Below are 21,215 nucleotides of genomic sequence, written 5' to 3' on the forward strand. Positions count from 1 at the left end.
TTATCGTAGTTTTGAAAGCTAAAATCACCAACTAGCCTAAATGGAGGTGGAAGTAACCTTCTATTACACACTTTTTTAAAAAATTATCATATTTTTTTTGTTCCCAGAAAAAAAGAAATGTTCCCTAATTTTGTATATCTATTTCTCCGCGATCGTTTTTTGGGTTGATGCATAAAAGTAACATAACATTTTGTTTTAGGCAGAAAACATCAATAGATTAACTCGATTTTTACCTGAGCACATGTGTCATGTATGTGGAACATAAAATCTTAATTGCCTCTACTCGTTAATATGAACTGCAGGTAAAATTCATCGGCGAATTTAAAATATTTTCTCCAAGGAGTTTTTACTATTGGGAATTTGCTAGATTAAATATCGATTAAATCTATCCTATGGAAACTCAAGCCATAAAATAATCCACCCATTGTTTGTTTGGGACAAATGGTACCAGATTATACCAATGCAAAATATATTTGAACATTTTTAAAATACAGCCATTGGGAGACGACACCATGCGCATGGCATTAGGGTAGATTAAAGTAATAATTTAAGGAAATTTCGTTTAGAACACCAAATTCCTCGGTTAGCGTCAAACCTTTTTTTCTCCCGTGATCAAAAAATTAGTCAAGAGATCACAACGTGTGCATGCAAACGATTAATGATAGAAAGCTAAGATTTTGCATAGAATTGCCTTTTGTCTGTAGACAGGTCATGTTCAAGATCAGTTACATCGGACAACGTTTTCGTATAGTCTCCATATAACGGCACCTTCCGATATTAAGCATTTTTAAAGGAATAGTTAAAATGTAGGTACTTATGTGACAGAATATAGTTTACATAGATCCACGCTTATACGTTACTTCCCCATACAACGGTACTTCCAGATATTGATTTTTTTTTTTCAATATTTCTTCAAAGAATTGTTTAGTTTTTGATGTTTAAATTCTATTTGCAATTTAAATTATTCATTTATAATTCGAATTTAAACTGAAATGTAACGAATTTCAAATAGCGATTTCAAATTACAAATATAATTCCCGCTTTAGTACTTTTCGAACAATTATAGTATGCATTTGCAAAACCTCTACCAGACACCAAAAGAGACCTCAATATCAAATTTCGATATTCCAGCTCTATTTCTTCGCCCAATACCAAGTTTAGTACTACTAGTTCTTTTCGTACAAATATAGGACGCAATTCCCAAAACCACCGTCAAATCTCAAAAACAGATACCATCACTAATTTAAATATCAAATTTTCCCTTCACCCGAAACTTAATTTAATACCATTTACTACTTTTCGTACAAATATTAGACGCATTTCTGAAACCACCACCATATGCTTAGGCTACACATGAACAACGACCCTAATACCAAATTTCGGATATCAAGTATTATCTATACTAAATATAGTACTATTTTGTACATTTCCTGTACATATTTTCAAAACTACTTCTTTATTACGAACCAACATACATGAACCCAACACAAGATTTCAAAATTCTAGCTTCATTCGTTTACCAGAAACCAAACTGTCTCAAATTTTTTACCATTTAGTACAGTTCTCACACTAAGTACACATTTCCTAAAAATAAAAAAAAATCTTGTAGTTTTATTGTTGCTATACCTGCTACCCAATTTTATACCATATGGTACTTTTCGTTCACTTAAGTATTCATTTTCGTAACCAGTATATATCTTAACCATATAGACCAATATGGACCAGAATTAAAATTTTGGTACCTTTCGTGCATATACGGTAAGTATTTCCAAAACCACTTCCATATCTCAACACTTCACACTATTTTTAACCCCAACCCCAAAATTCAAATTTCTAACATATCCGTACAACCAATATTGTACCATTTATTACCAGTTGTACTCTCGTAGCACTTCTGTCCAAATTTTAATTTCAGGATCATTTAGTACACTTAAGAACGAATTTCCAAAGGTACCTACATACCCCAATCCTACACCCACAGTGATTCCAAATGTCAGGATTCTACCCCAATGGTTTCTCCCAAATATAAATTGTACCAAATTTAGTACCATGTAGTACATTTAAGTACGAAATTCCAAATTTCATGATTCTAGTTCCTTCATATACCAAATACAAATTTCATCAAATTTAGTACCATTTAGTACAGATAAGTTCAAATTTCCAAAACTACCTTCATATCCCAATCCTACACTCCGACAGTAATCTTATTTCCAAATTTCAGTATTCCAACTCCCTGGGTTCGCATAAATACAAATTGTATCAAATTAGTACCATTAAATTCACATAAGTTCAAATTCCCGTAACTACCTACAGCATACAATCTATGAGAAATCTTATTCCAAATTTCAGGATTCCAACTCTTCCAGTTCTCCAAACTTTTAAATTGTACTAAATTTAGTACCATTTAGTATACATAAGTACGAATTTCCAAAACATACATATCCCATATCCCTACAACGCAATAGTAATCTTATTTCTAAATTTCAAAATTCCGAATCTATCGGTTCTCCCAAAATATAAACTGTAACAAATTTATTACAATTTAGTACTTTTCGTGTACATAAGTACAAATTTTGAAAACAACCTCCTTATCACAATCCTACTCTCCGCCAATGATGTTAATTTCTAATTTCAGGATTCATCCCCATCCGTTCCTCCAACTGACTGAGTAAACACGTCCAAAACTACCTCCTAACATCTACTACTTCAACCTTGTTTTCAATTCCAAGTTTCATGATACGAAATGGTACCAAATATGCTATATTTTAGTACTTTTCATACACTTATAGTACGAATTTTCAAAAATCCTTTGGTATATTCATCATTCACTATCAGTGAACCTCATTTCAAATGTAAAAGTTCTACCTCTACTGGTTTATCAAATACAAGGAGTACCATATTTAGTACTTTTCGTACCGCTCTAGTAAAAATTTCCTCACCCAAAATTTAAATATTCTAGCTTCAGCTGTTTCGTCTGGACGTTGATGAATCGTTAAGTTAGTCTGTCAGCTAATTACTTTACTCTGTTACTCTGTAACATTCCGTCCATATGTTGTAATCACGCTAGAGTCAAATCGAATAAAGATGGGAAGCTAACATTTTGCACAGATCAGTCTTCTGGTTGCAGGCAGGCTAAGATCGAAATTGGGCTATATTGGTAACAATACTCCCGATATTCGGTGTTTCGATGATAGTACCCAAAATTTTCAATGAAATTGTCTGAAAATCCACAAAGAAGATCCTTCTGAGTGTTTGACCCCCAGGAAGATTTTCCATAATATTGTATATCCCCCATATAACGGTACCTCCATATATATGGTATTTTGATGATTTTAGCTACATTTTTCAATGGAATTGTCAATAAATCCATACTGGTTTTTTCTTTCTAAGCACTTTACCCCCTGGAAGAGAAATGTCTAAATAGGGCCACGATATCATGTAGCCCACATACAATGGTACCCCCGATATTCGATATTTTGGCGATTTTAAGGACATTATCCACCGGAGTTGTTTCAAATTTCGTATTTAGAATTCGTAATGGGTACTACAGCCTATTGAAAAAAAATTGCATATGCAGGCCCACGTCTTCGTAAAGTCTCCACATTACGGTACCTCCCAATATTCGGTATTCTGATAATTTTAGCCACTTTATTCAGCGAAGTTGTTTTCAAATTTCGTATTTAGAATTCGTAAAGGGTAGCCTATGACAAAAAGTTGTCTATGCAGGTTCAGGTCTTTGTATAGGCCCCATATATCAGTTCCTTTCTATATTCGGTATTTTGGCGATTTTAGGTGCAATATTCCCTGAAATTTCGCAGTTTGTAACAGAAAAAAATTGTCTATTGCACCGATATAACGATACCTTCTTATATTCGGTATTTTAATGATTTTAGCTACATTATTCACCGGATTTTTTTATTCAAATTTCGTATTTCAGCTAAAATTCTAAGTCGATTTAGCGGTGTCCGTCTGTCTGTCAGTTGTAATCACGCTATCTTTCGAACGAATTGAGATAGAAGGCTAAAATTTAGCACACATGTTTATTTTTCCATTAGGCAGGTTAAGTTCGTATAGTCTCCATTTTAAGGTACCTCCCTATTTTCGATATTTCGATGATTTTAGCGACATTATTAACCGGAATTGCTTCAAATTTGGTATTTGAAGTTCATACTATATACAACTATAGCCTATGACAAAAAATTTTCTATGTAGATCCTGGACTTCGTATAGGCCCCATACATCAGTACCTCTCTATATTCGGTGTTTTGACAATACCCACCGAAATTGTTTGAGATGTCGTATTTGAAGTTCGTAATGGATGCTACAGCCTGTGATAGAAAATTGTCTATGCTGGTACACGTCTTCGCACAGCTCCGATATAACGGTACCTCCATATATTCCGTATTTTCATGATTTTAACTACATTATTCACCATTTATTTCAAGTTTCGAATTTGAATATGGTAATGGCTTGTGGCAAACAATGCCTATGTTGGTCCACGTCGTATGGACCCCAATATAACGGCTACATTCGGTATTTTTAAAGTTTTAACAGAGTTTTTTAAGGATTTTTATTTTATGAAAATTTCCAAAATCGTGGAGGGCATTCAAAGTCGGCCCGGACGAACTTTCTGCTTTTTTACTTGTTTACACTGTGATTACATCTTTTTTCTATGTTTCTGATTGTGAGTGTGAAGAGAATAACGTTCATTGAAGACACGCGTGTGCTTTTGCCTGGCTCTACTTTAGATCAGAGCTGAGCGAAATAATATTAAGAGATTGCTTAAGAGAAAGGCAATTTATTTAAACATTAATAAAGTCGAATGTAGCCTTAAATTGTTATTAAAGCTTATTTTTAAAAGAATTAAATAAATAATACATAGACATTGATTGGTTGGCTGTTTAAGAAAAACTTAGAGAAATCAGCCGCTTGCGATGTGGCAAATCTTGGCCGCATTAAAAGATACATGACCTGACTAAGGATATATAAGAAGTTAAAGCTAATAATATTAATTTTAATTATGTAATTATTCAATTAGTGTTATTTAATTAAAATTAAGCATGGTATACTCTTAGACTATCTAAAACTCTCTTATCTTCAAAGGTCTTATCTAAAAAATGAAATTTGAAATACATGGGCTTTTCATTTATCATCAGCATCAGTTTTCATGAGCACCAACAGCTGGAGCTGAATCTCTTGGTCTACCATCGGGATTGCGACGTTTACGACATTGTTCGCTGGTGTGACCACGGAAATTACAATATGTACAACGTTTCGTACCCCTCACCCCACGTATGGGTCCCCTGAATTCCGTTTGATTCAGATCTTCCATCATATTCCGCTCAATAATGCGACCCTTCTCCAAAAGTTCACGGAATGTCTTGAAATCATGGCGGGCAATGTGTTTGCGATATTTAATATTCAACAGACCATAGGTCAAATCGATTTCAGTCTCTTCATCGTGACGGCCATCGGGAAGTTGGGCCAGCAATGCCCTCTTCTGGCAAACAAACGTATCGATGGCGGTCACTTCATCTTGTTTCTTTTCGAAAATTTCCAAATAAATCTGATACGAAGGTTTGGTGGGTGAGAAATGATCTCGTATTAGAGATAGAACATCGTTCCAAGTTTTCGCCTCTTTGCGGACACCCTGCCACCAGGTCGATGCCAAGCCATAGAAAAGCAATGAAACACCTTTTAAGGCATCCTCATCGGTAATGCATTCGATTTCTTTGTAGGTGGTAATGGATGTAATGAATTCTTCGACAGCTTCATGGTCACGTTGACCCCCAAAACGGGAAGGACAATTACTGAAACTGCCTTTGGATTTGAGTGAAGTTTGTGCCGCTGCTGCAGCACTGGCCGCAGCTGCACTACTGGTGGCCGAGGTACGCACCGAATCAATGAGTTGTTGTAATTGCTCTGTGGACATTTGAATCATTTGAGCCATTTTGAGCTATTGGTGTTGTTACTGTTTTCTTTTGGAATTTGATTTGTAGGTTAGTGAAACCTGAAGTTCTTTTTGTGCCAATAGTAAAGTTTTCCCCACTGTTGGATGGTTGCCAATTTTTTCTTGGTAGATATGTGCGGAAATTGACTTTATTTGCGTGTCGTTACGTTTGAACGAGCCCAAATGGTCGACTGTTGGTTTCAATTGGTTTTGTCTTCAAATTTATATTCTGTTGACCAAAGAGAGCTCATGAGCAAGAGTATGATAATATTTAAGAGCCTCCCAGGTCTCTTTGAATATTTTTTGGTATTGTTTTTTTTTTTTGAGCATAAAGAGAGGCTATTATTTTTTAGACAATTTCACAATTTGCGAAATTAGTAATCGCATGAGTTAAGCAATGGTTAGCTTTTTTGTTTAGAATTATTGGTATGCATGCCCAAGCAAGCAAACATATATGGGTACAAGTGTACCCAAAGAATTTGATACAAGAATATTAATATACCTACATATATAGCTGGAGTGCTCTAACGATAGTCACTTGTGGTTTCCCAGCCAAATATAAAGAAATCACACTATCACGCTTGAATTCCATCACGAATAACTTTTTTCTGCAAAATTCTCACCAAAATGCTTTTGTACGCTTGTAAATAATATAATGAGCTGTCACTGGTATAATTTAACAGCTGTCGGACGAGTGGCTTAGAAATGACAGCAGTCTGAAGTTGGTTGTAGTTTTTTCATATCACCCTGTATGGAGTAGGTTTTGCAGGAATGGGCCATATTGTCCATTTCGTATCGGATCTAAATAAATATGATATAAATATTGTGACGTGCCGGATTTGGACTACATCGGTTACCTCCTTCATTTTATATAAGATATGTGATAATTTTTAGAAAATGTTAACATGTGCGTGGAGTACCAGATATAATCGACGGAAGTATTTCATGTTCATACGTCACGTAATACAGAAAAATGTATTGGTTTGGGCAAAATGACAAGAAAATCGAACATTTATATTTATATTCTATGCGAAATAATAAATCCCATATTCATCTCAGGATTCTTGTTGAGAGAAATATTTAGAATAGCAAGTTGTAAAGAATCGCTGATTTGTTTCACAAGTTATGACAGGTAAAATTATTGAAAATTATTATTATGATTATATATATTCAAAACAGACACAATACAAATTTGAAGAGAGTTGTATGCTTATTTCGCTTTCTTTGAGCGTTTTTTTTTTCAAAATCTTGAACCCTATGTATGGGAGAGGTACCAGAAGAAATGGACCTATCTCTACCATATTCATAATAGATCTTGGGCTCATGGAAATATTGAGATGCACCAATTCCGAATGGATTCATAGATATTCAAAGCTTTGACCCTTTGTGGGGGAGGTACCAGAAGGAATGGTTCTATCTCTACCATACTTATAAAATATCTTGTGTTGATGGAAATATTGAGATGTGTCATGTCTGAAAGGAATCGGATGTTCATTTCTTGTTTTATGAGCTTCATGAATATTACAAATTTTAACCCGTTGTGGTGGAAGTACCACAAGGAATGGACTGACATATTCCATCTTCACATCAGACCTTAGGTAAATAAAAATGTTGTGATATGTGTAAGTTGGAGACAATCGGACTCTTATATCAAATTTTATTTGAGTTATAATTATTCAAAATGTTGACTCTTTGTGGAGGAGGTACCTGATAAAGTGGACCAATATTGTAATTTTCGCAGCAGACCTAGCTCTCATGCAAATATTAGGATCTTGGAAGTTGGAACAAAATCGGGTTATTCTTTCTCATTCTGTGCAGTTAATAATTTTCTTTGAAAATGTTGACATTTTGTGGGATAGGTACCAGAAATAGTGGACCGAACTCGATCTAAGTTTGACAATAATATTACAATGTACCAAGTTTAAATCAAATCGGATACTCCCCTCGAGAGTTATCGTGCTGTCCAAGATAGCCAGGCAGACAGATGGAAAAGAAAATGTTTTGACTGCAACTTTAGACTAAGGATCGTGGATTTTTTAAGAGATCCAGGGACACATAATAGCGATTTGTACACCCTACACACATATTGGTGTATTTTTGTGAACAAAATACAGTTCGTATTTATTATCCAATATGAAATTTTCCAAACAATATTTGTTAGGCCCAAATTTAGATATAGCTCCAATATATATAGCTCCAATAGCAGTTCAAATGACCTGAATTTTGGCACATCTGACCGAATTCAGTCTAGAAGCATGAGAATCAAATTTGGTGAAAATCGGTTTAGTTATAGCTATAATGTTTTATCCGATTTCGTGTTTAAGTCATCACATTCGTTATATGCACTCCACAAGAATGATATTTAGTACGAGATATCACATATATCTCCCATATATATCCTTAATCCGATTTCAGGTTTATTTTAAAAATAATGGCTAATGTCAGCCCAAATGAAGCGAATTCCGGGACGTAAGTTTTTTTTGCGGAACTCGGCTCCGATGTATATTTTTTAATACATCATTCTCGAAGTGATATCATGCACCCTGTAGCAATGTTATTTGATATAAAAGATAAAAATGTCTCATTCAAATTTAGGGAAAATCAATTAAGAATTGAATATGCCTCCCCTATGAAACCAAATTATAACTGCTCTAAAGCTAAATGTCGATAGGTGGTATGACCTACTTTAAACAAATTCTTTTGTTACGGGAGCTTTACTAAATATGCAAAGTGGTGTAGGGTATCATATAGTCTGTCCGCCCGACTTTTGGCTTTTCCTTACTTTTTTTAGGAATGTATTCGATTGGTCTTTTAAAAAAGAAATTGCACAATAAATATAGCTTTCTGATAAGAAATTAATCAATATCATGTGAGCCCATTTTTCAAATTCAAACTAGTTTCCGGCATATTTTGGTTTTTAGACCTATGTACTTATACGTTGATAAGAAATTGCAGTTAGATAATTGTGACTGCGAATTTGTTAAAATTTATGATGGTTTGTGTTCAATATGTATTGAACACGTGTATTTTGCAGTTGCAGAAATTTTTTATTGTCTGGGTGTATGTGTCCATACGTATGCTTAAAATTCTTCCAAATAGAAAGAACAGGGACCAAAACTTCTCGTTCGCTAGCGAAAACAAATTCGATCGAAATGAATATTAATATGATAATTTTAGCTTGATTTAATTGAAAAAAATATAACATTCGTGTGCCAAAAATTGTCACCATTGAGCAGTTTTTGATGAAGCTCCCATAAAAACCTACCTCCGATTAGAGTTTTTTTTTTCTATATTTTGGCAACATTTTTCAACAAATCTTGATGTAATTTGTCATTTAAGAATCCGAACACAATATATACTTTCATAAAAAGGGAAAAGAATATTCAATCGTTGGTATACCTTCCATATAAAGGCACCTTGGCTTTTGCCGTATTTTAAAGTTAAAAGTGAAATTTTGAAACACTATTAGATTCCATAAATGGGGATATGTGACAAATTTTTTCGTAATTTAAACATTTTTCTTAGGATTATGGAAAAAAGTTTTAGAATACCAAGGAATGTCCTAGGTAGTAGAACTTAACCTCTTTTAACAGTATGCTGCGAAAAATGCTAAAAATATGAGAATATAAATATATTTTTGAGTAAAAAATATTGATAGTACTATTAACCATAATATTCAAACTAAAAATGTTAGATAAAACATTAATATTTGGTGTAGTTAAATTTTTGAACTGATTATACTCAATAGTACTTCAAGTTTCTTCAAACTCATAAAAAATAATAATTTACCTCGTAGAAAGAAAGAGAATCATTCGAATTTGTGCAAGATTTACGAGTCCAAATATTTGTTTATGTGCTAGGTCAAATGTGAATATGGACAATCCTTCTAGTACCTCCCTCATAAGGGGTCAACATTTTTTTGATTGTTATTTTGTGATTAATATAAACGCTTATAAAATGTGAAATAAGAGTCCAATTGTCTTGAAATTTCCCACATGTCAATATTTCTAACAAAAGTCTGGTATCAAGATGCGATAGGTCGCATCACTCCTTCTGGCACCTCCCCCACATAAGATCAAAATTTTGAATAATTATATCTGTCGAAATAAGCATCCGATTCTCACTAAATTTCACACATCGCAATATTTTTATTAACACAAGATCTGATGTGTGGATGGGATATATCGGTTCACTCCTTCTAGTACCTCCCCCAGAAAGGGTTCAAAATTTTGAATAACAAAACGCTCATGAAATGTGAAATAAGCATCGTATTCTTTCGAAATTTAACACATACTAATATTTTTATTCACACAAGATCTAGTATGAAGATGAGACGGGTCGGATCATACCTTCTGGTACCTCCTCCACAAAGGATCAACATTGTGAATACTTATATCTCTCATAAAACGCGAAATGAGCATCCGACTCGCTTCAAACTCGACACGACCCAATATTTCTATCCGCACAAGATGAGGTGTGAAGATTTAATATATCGAACCACTCCTGCTGGTACCTCACCCTTAAAGGGACACAATTTTCAATACTTTTAACCCTAATAATTTGCGAAACAAGTTGGCGATTCTTATCAAACTTGGTATATATAATAACAATAATAATAATAATAATAATAATAATAATAATAATAATAATAATAATAATAATAATAATAACAAGTAAGCAAAGGCTACAGTCGAGCGGGGCCGACCGTTGAATACCCTACAACACTATAATAAACGATACAGTTTATATAGGCGAGATACTCGAAAGAATTCCACAAGATATTGTGACAAATAATAAAAGAAAACCATCAGGTTTCGTTACCAACTTAAACTAATTTGCTCATTTCCAATTTATTGGTAGATGTTGCTCGTGAATGGTCTTCCTAGATCTGGAACCAATATTTCCCAAAGACCTATAATCTCTCAGAAGTGGCAAAAGATTAACATTTAATATTTGTTTTTGACTGAAACGCATCTATATGAGATACAGAAATTTGACTCTATTCTTCAACGAAATCAGCGTTAACGAAATAGTCAGAAGTGCGTCTTTCCTGTATTTGTGAATTCTCCAAAAAGTCACTGGAATGGACATTTTCGTATTTTGTCTATAAAAGTTGGCAATCTCCTTCACACATTGATTTTTTTTCAAAAATTTTCAAAAATCCAAAACTGCTTGGCTTTTGCAATGTCCGGTAACCCCCATAATTACGACCTGCTGACAATTTTGCAGTTTTTTGGTCCATTTCAACCCCTAAATATATGGCGATCATCTCCAAAAAGAATAGGCTTTTATTCTGACCCTCATCTTATCTCCATGCAAAATTTCGTAAGGATCGGGCCATAAATGCGATCTGTATATGATATCCTGATATCCTAACTACTTAGTTTTGTTAGCTGTAGAAATATTACCAAATGTTTAATTCAAAATGAAAAAATGCCAAAAATATGACAAAATTGAAAAAATATGAGAAAATTTTACAAACTCAATATTTTCATCTCTAGAGAGATATTTTTATGCGATTTTTTTAAACGTTTTTTCTTTCCTGCCAAGAGGCCATTCTGAATTAATGAAAACTGGCGAAATCAGTTCAGCCGTTCTCTACATATAAGAGATTTTCAAGCCTATCTTCTTTGATAGACATATATATCGAACATATTTTGCTAAATATCCGTCATCAATCAATGTAAAGATCAGAAGTAACCTTGTCATGGCTTTGTGATTTCGCCGGGATTTAAAATATTCGCGGTTTAATGAAAAATTTTGAATTTTTTCAACAAAAAAGATATGGTCTATTTTACCCGCTAAATATTATCCGATGACCACCCAAATGGGTAGGCTTATTGCCAGCCCTAAACTCTAGCTACATGCGAAATTCCGCGTCGATTGGTCTATAATTGCGACCTGTAGAGCAAGTGCAAAATCAGGAATTTTTCCAGTTTTTGGTCCATTTCAACCCCTAAATATTATGCGATCATCACCAAAAGAAATAGGGTTCTGTTCTGACCCTAGCCCCACCTCCGTTTTAAATTTCGTGAAGATCGGACCATAATTGCGACCTGTAGAGTGATTACAAATTAACATGGACAGACGGACAGACGGACGGACGGACATACATAGCTAGATCGACTCAGCTCGGCGAGATAGGAAGATCCATATATACTTTCCTATGTGGGAAATCAATATTTCGTGGTGTTACATAATTTTTGGCCCAATCAAACTTATAATACCCCCAACACATAGTGTTGTAGGGTATAATAATAATAATAATAATAATAATAATAATAATAATAATAATAATAATAATAATAATAATAATAATAATAATAATAATAATAATAATAATAATAATAATAATAATAATAATAATAATAATAATAATAATAATAATAATAATAATAATAATAATAATAATAATAATAATAATAATAATAATAATAATAATAATAATACTAATAATAATAATAATAATAATAATAATAATAATAATAATAATAATAATAATAATAATAATAATAATAATAATAATAATAATAATGATAATAATAATAATAATAATAATAATAATAATAATAATAATAATAATAATAATAATAATAATAATAATATAATTATAATTATAATGCAAGTCAAAATATAGAAATTCCATTGACTTAGGATATATATCTGTCAAAAACCCGATTGATTCCTTTTAAATTGTTTTATTTTATTATTTATTTTTTTATTTCTTTTATTCTATTTTTTTATTTTATTTTATTATTATCATTTTTCTTTTTTGAAACTTGGCGTCCAGAATTTTATAATTTTTTTAATTTCCAAGATAAGTCCAACTCTCACTAGTATGTTTTAATATAATAATAAAGTATATATATTCTTGATCAGCGAAAAATTATGACTCGATTTAGCAATGTCTGTCTGTCTGTCTGTTGTAATCACGCTATCTTTCGAACGAATTGAGATAGAAAGCTACAATTTTGCACACATGTTTATTTTTCTAGTAGGCAGGTTAAGTTCGAAATGGATACTACAACCTAAGACAGAAAATTATCTGTGCAGGTCCACGTCTTCGTATAGCCCCCATATAACGGTACCTCCCTATATTCGGTATTTTGATGATTTTAGCGACATTATTCACCAGAATTGTTTCAAATTTGGTATTTTAAGTTCGTAATAGATACTACAGTCGTAATAGATACCAGGTCTTCATATAGGCCCCATATATCAGTACCTCCCTATATTCGGTATTTTGAAGAGTTTAGGTACAATATCCACCGAAATTGTTTGAGATGTCGTATTTGAAGTTCGTAATGGATGATACAACCTGTGACGGAAAATTGTCTATGCTGGTCCAGGTCTTCCCACAGCTCTGATATAACGGTATCTCCCTATATACGATATTTTGATGATTTTAGCTACATTATTCACCATTTGTTTCAAGTTTCGAATTTGAATATGGTGATGGCTTATGACAAACAAGCCACGTCGTATAGACCCGAATATAACTACTATATTCGGTATTTTTAAAATATTCACAAAATTTTTTAAGGATTTTATTTTTTGAAAATTTCTAAATTCGTTTCAAATGGTGGAGCGTATTCAAAGTTCGGCCCGGCCGAACTTACTGCTTTTGTAAACGTATGCTATGTTTGAGCATACGTTTATGACCTTATCGGTCATTGGGGATTCCCATTTACAAGTAAAACAAATCCAAATACAAAACCATATCGTGTTTTCCCAATCATGCATAAGTAATTTCACTTAAACTTCTCTCTGTACTCTCAAAATCGCTTTTCTCTCATCTAAGTGGCAATATTTCTCACACAAAAAAACCGTTCAATCTCTTGAACTAACTCTTTAAATAACACAGCCAAAACAAAATATGACTCATTCACACGACAAACTATAACTGAGAACAATTGAACAGAGCAGCAAAAAGCCACGGACGTACACACATTTATACATTTATTTCTTGTTTTCTATTTCACAACAAAATAAATTTTGATAAAAAAAGTCCACTGTTGGCATTTTAGTTTCTCTTTGACTAACGTCAACAACTGAACGTATTACCGGAAGAAACAGGGAGAATATGAACAAATCGATCCGTTCATACTCGAGAAGAGAGCACTGCTGGCCAAGCTGCCAGAGGGTCGGCACGATGAAGAGACTGAACTAGATTTTATATATGGTCTGCTGAACTCGAAACTACGTCAAAAACTTCCACGACATGAAATAAAATCATTTAAGGGTCTGCTCGAAAAGGCGCGTACCATCGAGAGGACGCGTCATTAATGCCTAATAAGACAAATATTTAAGAAGTAACTATGTAAATGTTGTTATTATGATTTCTTATTAAATTTAAGTAGCAATTAATTTATTGTTAAGAAAAAAACAAAAAGAATGAAATAAATTATTAAGTATAAAACAGGTTTTTGTTTACGTCAAATATCTGAAATTAGGGTCATTAGCTCTGGGTGAGAAAAATTTAGACCGGCATAATGGATTATTGTGCGGTTGATGACGTAAAATTTAAAATCCAACCCACGTCAAAAGAAGGTATGTATTTTGATTTGCTACTTTTTGATTGAGTCATAAGTCGGATGACTAAATCATTTTGTAGAGATTATATTAATGTATTCCCTATACCATATCCATGGGTATATAGAATCGGACCTAAATTCGCAAAGAACAAAGTAATAAAACAGAACATTATTACCATTATTACAGACATTATTACCCTCTACATTTCGCTTTCATTTGTATACCCTCCACCTTGAAAAAGAGGGAATATTAACATTGACATTCCGTTTGTAACATCCCTAAATATTCGTTGTAGACCCCATAAAGTATACATATTCATAATCAGCATAAAAATCTAAGTCGATTTAACGATATCCGTCTATGTCTGTTGAAATCACGATACAGCCAACATTATTTGACGTAGAGCTTCAGAATTTGGCAGAACAATTTGTATTGGGTCTAGGATGGTTGATATTGTTTCGATATAGCCGCCATATAATGGTAGCTCCCCATATTCTGTATTTTGATGTTATTTGCCACATTTTTTTCACCGATTTGCCTATAAATTGGTATTTGTAGGTCAAAATGGGTTCTAGCTCCGGTAGCGGAACATTGTATGTATAGGTCCACGTACAGCGCACATATAACGATATCCACCGGTATCCGGTATTTTGATAATCCTAGTCACATTTACCCGCTAAATTGTTTCAAATTTTGTATTTATGAAGATTTGGTAGATGACAATGCTCAAAGTATAAAATGGTCTATAGAGGTTCCCATTATATAACGGCCTCGACCACTTTATGGGTTTTTGAAAAGTTTAATAGCATTACCCAAACGGTTTTATTGGTATTTGTAGTTTAAATAGAACACGTTAGATACTTTTATATAAAAATGTTTGCTTTACCTAAAGCTGAAGGGTATTAAAAGTTCGGCCCGGATGAATTGAGTGTTTTTTACTTGTTTGTAAGGAGATTTGTTCTTTTGCTTGGGCGCCACTTCTGTCATGACTATCGAATTGGTTGCATATTAATATTTGAGATGTTCGATAGGAGGATTTCTTACAGTGAGAATCAGAAATCTTGATGAGAATTAGAGAAGATGGACCCCACCAGCACTCCCAAATGAACAACATCGAGCCCATAAACGCACCAAGAAACGTTTATTAAAACATTAAGGCTCATGGACCCAACTTATTTACATTTCTAGATACGAAAAGAATCACCACTCTCCCACTCGAAAAGAAGTCCTGCAGCTTGTGGACCATGTGTTCAGGAACACATGGATAGGAGATCTCGACTTATCCACGACAAGGCTTACAAGGAAATGAAAAAAAATCTAAGAAATGGAAAACGAGGGCGACTTGAGGTGTTTCTGTTTCGACTCCTGAATTCGTGGAACCAAAGAAGATTGAACTCTTCGCAAAACTTCACTAATGTCAATTCAGCATGGCTTTTTGATCTTTTATCTTTATATCATCCACCATTCTATAAAGGGTCTATTAAGTTGGTCATTCCGTTTGTAACTCCTCGAAATACTTCTGTTACACCCTGCAAAGTGTTTGATTTAGCGATGTCTGTTGTATTCACGCTATTTTTCGAACGAATTGAGAAAGAAGGCTAAAATTTTGCACACATATGTATATTCCCGGTAGGCAGGTTAATTTCGTAAATGGGTCATGTCGCTCCACGTTTTCGTAAAGCCCCCATATAACGGTACCACTCGATATAAGATATTTTGACGATTTTAATAACATTAGTGACGGGAATTGTTTTAAATTTCGTTATTGAAGCTCGCAATGGGTACTACAGTCTATGACCGAAATTTGCTTATTCCGGTATAGTTTCCATATAACTGCTTTCATTTAAGCGATATTTTTGACGGATTTTTTTAATTTCCTAGTGTCCTCCTAATGGTGGAGGGTATTATAGTTCGACCTGTCCAAACATAGTTGTTTTCTTACAGTTATTTTTATACCCACCACCATGGTATGAAGGGTATATTATGTTTATCATTCCGTTTGTAACACCTCGAAATATATATTTAGACTCCACTATCCTTTTTTCTTGATCAGCATAAAATTCAATGTCGATTTAGCGATGTTTGTCCGTCTATCCGTCTGAAATCAATCTGGAAATCACTCTAGCTTCCGAATGAAATGAAGTAGATTGATAAAATTGTACTCAATTGTATATTATGTCTGCAGGACTTTTGATACTGAAAATGGGCCATATAGGTCCACCTTTTTTTATAGCACCGACATAAGGGTACCTCTTGATATTCGGTATTTTGATGATTTTAGCGACATTTTTCACCGGAATTGCTTCAAATTTATTATTTGAAGTTCGTAATGGATACTAAATTCAGAAAAGTGGCTGTGCAGGTCCATTTCTTCGTATAGCCCCATATAACGGCACCTCCTGATATTTGGTATTTTGTTAATTTAAGGACATTATTCACCGGAATTGTATCAGATTTGGTATTTGAAGTTGGTAATGGAAACTACAGCTTAAGAAAGAAAATTGTCTGTGCAGGTCCACGTCTTGGTATATAGAAGGCTCTAAACAATGTACCATAAACACATTCCTTTGGCGGGGATTGAACACCTGACCTCGAGGGAAATATCTGCGACAGCCCGCGTCTTCTGGGCGAAAATCATCACTCAAGGACATAGGTTGTGAAAACAAACAGACCTAGGACTTCTCTTCAAATGAATCGGTGCCTTAGGCACCCTTTGAAATGGTGAAATTTTGGCGGTTGTATCACCAAAGAAGATTAAACGCAGAAACATATTGTCACCGTAGGTGTCCCCAGAACTGCAAAAATGTAAGACAGTTTTATTACGATAACTGATTTTCCCTTTGTGATATCGAAAAACATTGCAAAACTTATAGATTCTTGCGGGTTCTGGAATAGAGCACATGTTAAACAAATCAATTAGTTGTTATCAAATTCTATAAATGTATTTCGTCAATAGTCAGCTATCTGCTTCCACGAACTCACATTCACACAAACAAAATTCTATTGAGTTTCAGCGGGTTTTGAATTGTTCTCTTTGCTTAGAATTACACAAATTGTGAAACGTTTGTTATTCATCTCTTAAGCATACACAACGCTACATTTGTGGGCAGGTACAATTTTTCTCTATTTCCCTCTCTGTCTTTTCACATATTTTTGCCGGCTATAAAAGGCCACAACATTGCTATGGCAAACCAGTCTACTGCGAACCTCGATTAACGCAACGACCAACACCAACTAATGTTAGTTCGGAGCTAAAACGGTAAAAGTTTCAACATTCGCCAATAAATCTAAGCAAGTGGCTTTGTTAGTCAACACCGAAATACTCCAACACACACAACTAAAAACAACAACAAATTCTACAAAATGGCTCAAATGGTGCAAATGACCACTGAACAATTGCAACAACTCATCGAAGCTGTTCGCATTTCGGCTGCCAATAGCGCTGCCCAAGCTGCTGAAACTGTCCAAACAAAATCCAAGGGAAGTTTCAGTAACTGTCCCTCCCGTTTCGGTGGCCAACGTGATCATGAAGCCGTTGAAGAATTCATAACCTCAATTGTAACGTACAAGGAAATCGAATGTATCAGTGACGAGGACGCCTTGAAGGGCATTTCTTTGCTCTTCTATGGCCTGGCATCGACTTGGTGGCAGGGTGTTCGCAAGGAGGCTAAATCATGGAATGATGTTTTGGCCTTGATCCGTGACCATTTCTCGCCCACCAAACCGGCCTATCAAATCTACATGGAAATCTTCGAAAAGAAACAAGAAGACTCCGTTGCCATTGATACTTTCGTGTGCCAGAAGAGGGCCCTGTTGGCTCAATTGCCTGATGGTAGACATGACGAGGAGACTGAAATCGATTTGGTATATGGTCTCTTGAATATCAAATACCGCAAGCATATTGCTCGCCATGACATCAAAACGTTCCGTGAGCTTTTGGAGAAGGGTCGCATCATTGAACATAATATGATGGAAGATGAAGCTGAACAAACGGGACCAGTACGTGGCTCCAAGGGCACAAAACGTTGTACGTATTGCAATTTCCGTGGCCATACCACGGAACAGTGTCGTAAACGCAAATCGGCTGAAGACAACTAAAACAACAACAAACACAACAGCAGTGATGTCATACACCAGAATGGAAAAACTCTAAAATATTTTAAAAGTAACTAATCTATAATTAATTTCCAAGAGAGTTGGTAGTGGCATCACATTTTATAAAGAGTGGTTATAATTCGTTGTACCTCTCCCACACGAGTTATGGCTGCCTCTTCATTTCACCCAAACACATTAATAGGTTTCTCTTGGTTTATATATTTAAAATTCCCTTAACATATCTCATTGGTTTTATTGGCCATTGAGGGCTCTCAATTATATAGAATTGAGAGCACTCTTTGAACTCTTAAATCAAACTGATTTGTTAGGGCCGATTTTAGGTATCTAAATCGCGAGTTCACTTACATCATTACTAGGTTAAGGCTAATTTTAAGTTGCCTTCCTACAACACGCTGTGTTTCTACAAACCGGCTTTACAGGCTATGAACGCCTGGACCCCATCAAACAGTTATATAGATTTTTAATCTATTATTGCACAACATTCAATGAATTATTATTCATTTATGAAACGCATTGCCGGGTATTTTATGGGCTTTAGATTAATAAGTATTTGTTTTTGAACTTTATTAAAGCTATTTCAAGCTGCCGATTGTGAAGGCTTAACAGTTAAGGAAGAAATTCCTTATCTGTTGGTCTTTACAAAGGCGAGGCTTGAGAATAGTTTGGATATAGTTGCGAAAATGAAGTTATTAACCATAAAGTCTATTAAACTACCCACCCGTTGTATTCAGGGGCTTACGAGAGTTGGACTGGAGTTTTAAATAGTAACATTTGAAAATTATCTAACATTTCGAATAGAAGAAATCAAGATTTCAAATTTTATCCTTATTTTAGGGGGTAGAAATTTGGAATTGAAGAATTTTTTCCTTTGTAATGTATGACAATTTTCAAATGTCGAAATTTATTTCTCCACCACAACTCAACTATCTTCTGAATGCAACAAAAAACCCCCCGTTGCTTTAAAACATTTTGAAAATATTCTGGTATTTTTGCCTCAAATAAATGAAGTTTTCTCTCTTATTAGGCGGTCTATTCTTGAAATTTTTAACCTAACAAATTCCTCTCTCACGGGAGGGATTTGTTAGGTTGACTATGGATGGAATTGCATCAACTTTTTAAAGAATTACCTAAGGACTTTGTGGTGAAAAGTGGATGAAATTTTTCTTAATGATTTGAAGTGGCAAAAACCTTTTTTTCGCATTGGCGAAAAAAAAAAACTTTTTACAAACGAACAACAATTAACGTTAAACATTGTACAACAATGGCTATGCTGTCGCCATTCGTACAATTGGCACGTCAACCCAAATTGTATTAAGTCTTTAGTAAAGATCTTACAATTTGTTGAAAAGACACGCCAACCACACAAATTTTTCTTCGGATTAAGTGCATCGCAACATCGGGCTAGCAACTAACCTCCAATTTAGCAACTGGCTACCTTAATCCATATCACCAATATACAACAACTGGGGTTATTTTTTTTATAAATTAAGGCATTTCAGGATAAAGTAACAGCATAAATAAATTATTCAAAAAAAAAAAAAAAAACCTCGCAAATGATGAGCCAATCGGAGGTTATTAATGGCTCCTATCAACATCATTTGCGGGGTTTAAATATTATCCAACATTATATTTAATCTGTATACTTTTGTAATTGCATTGATTTATATTTTTTAAACTCTGGTTTATTTTTTTAGTTTAAAGCATTGTTTTTATATTCTACTATTTTATGGTTATGGAAAGACTGTTGTATTTAGATGTTAAGCACACTTTTAAAAGAAAAAAAAGCAATTTAAATACAAAAAAAAACAAAACTGCTTATAGCAATGCAAAACTAAACCTTACTTTGTGTTTTAATTTTTTACGGTAAATGTTGTGGGAAACGACAAAGACCTGAATTAAAGGCTATGTTTCATTTAAATTTGCGGATGCTAAACTTGAGAAAACGTTGTATAACATGTTTACAATTCAATCGCGTATAAATCAAATAAATCCACTATAATCCACAAAAATCTTAAAATAAATATATAAAATAATATAAATAATAAAAATAATATAAATATATATATATATATATATATATATATATATATATATATATATATATATATATATACATATATATATATATATATATATATATATATATATATATATATATATATATATATATATATATATATAAAATAATATAAATAATAAAAATAATATAAATAAATATATAATAAATATGCTTCTAGGTATAAAGTGTGTGAAGCTGTATTTCTCCGATTTACCGACAGTTTAAAAAATTATATTCCATTTAAGGAAAACATTACTCGGCGTTCGAACTGCGAGCATACTTCAAATTTCTTTTGCAAATCAAGTACGAAAATATTATTCACATTCAACAAAAATATTTGAATTCAAATTACCCGGTAATATCCAATTCTGAATCGATGTTCACGAAATTTGAGGGAGACATTTTAATCTTTAATCAAATAACATTGTTATAGAGTGCGTGATATCACTTCGAGAAGGATTATATTAAAAAATATATATCGGAGCCGAGTTCCACAAAACGGAAACGAACTCTCCGATCTTGACAAAATTTGGGAGATGTATTTTTGGGCTGTAT

The 21,215-nt window shown here is 33.6% G+C and overlaps 3 protein-coding genes across 3 annotated transcripts in view; 2 read left to right on the forward strand and 1 right to left on the reverse strand.

The window, feature by feature from the left end:
* LOC101900197 (pyroglutamyl-peptidase 1) overlaps positions 1 to 21,215 on the forward strand; it is a 353,702-nt gene that overhangs the window by 130,692 nt on the left and 201,795 nt on the right. The gene's annotated exons all lie outside the window — the stretch shown is intronic.
* Positions 4,844 to 6,133, reverse strand: LOC101901414 (activity-regulated cytoskeleton associated protein 1-like). The gene has a single exon (XM_005181471.4). The coding sequence runs from the start codon at positions 5,948 to 5,950 to the stop codon at positions 5,159 to 5,161; it is 792 nt and encodes a 263-aa protein (XP_005181528.1). The 5' UTR covers positions 5,951 to 6,133; the 3' UTR covers positions 4,844 to 5,158.
* Positions 17,675 to 20,412, forward strand: LOC131800497 (activity-regulated cytoskeleton associated protein 1-like). The gene has a single exon (XM_059129107.1). The coding sequence runs from the start codon at positions 17,849 to 17,851 to the stop codon at positions 18,581 to 18,583; it is 735 nt and encodes a 244-aa protein (XP_058985090.1). The 5' UTR covers positions 17,675 to 17,848; the 3' UTR covers positions 18,584 to 20,412.

This window comes from Musca domestica, unplaced genomic scaffold, assembly GCF_030504385.1.
Source record: "Musca domestica strain aabys unplaced genomic scaffold, Musca_domestica.polishedcontigs.V.1.1 6, whole genome shotgun sequence".
NCBI classification, from domain to species: Eukaryota; Metazoa; Arthropoda; class Insecta; order Diptera; family Muscidae; genus Musca; species Musca domestica.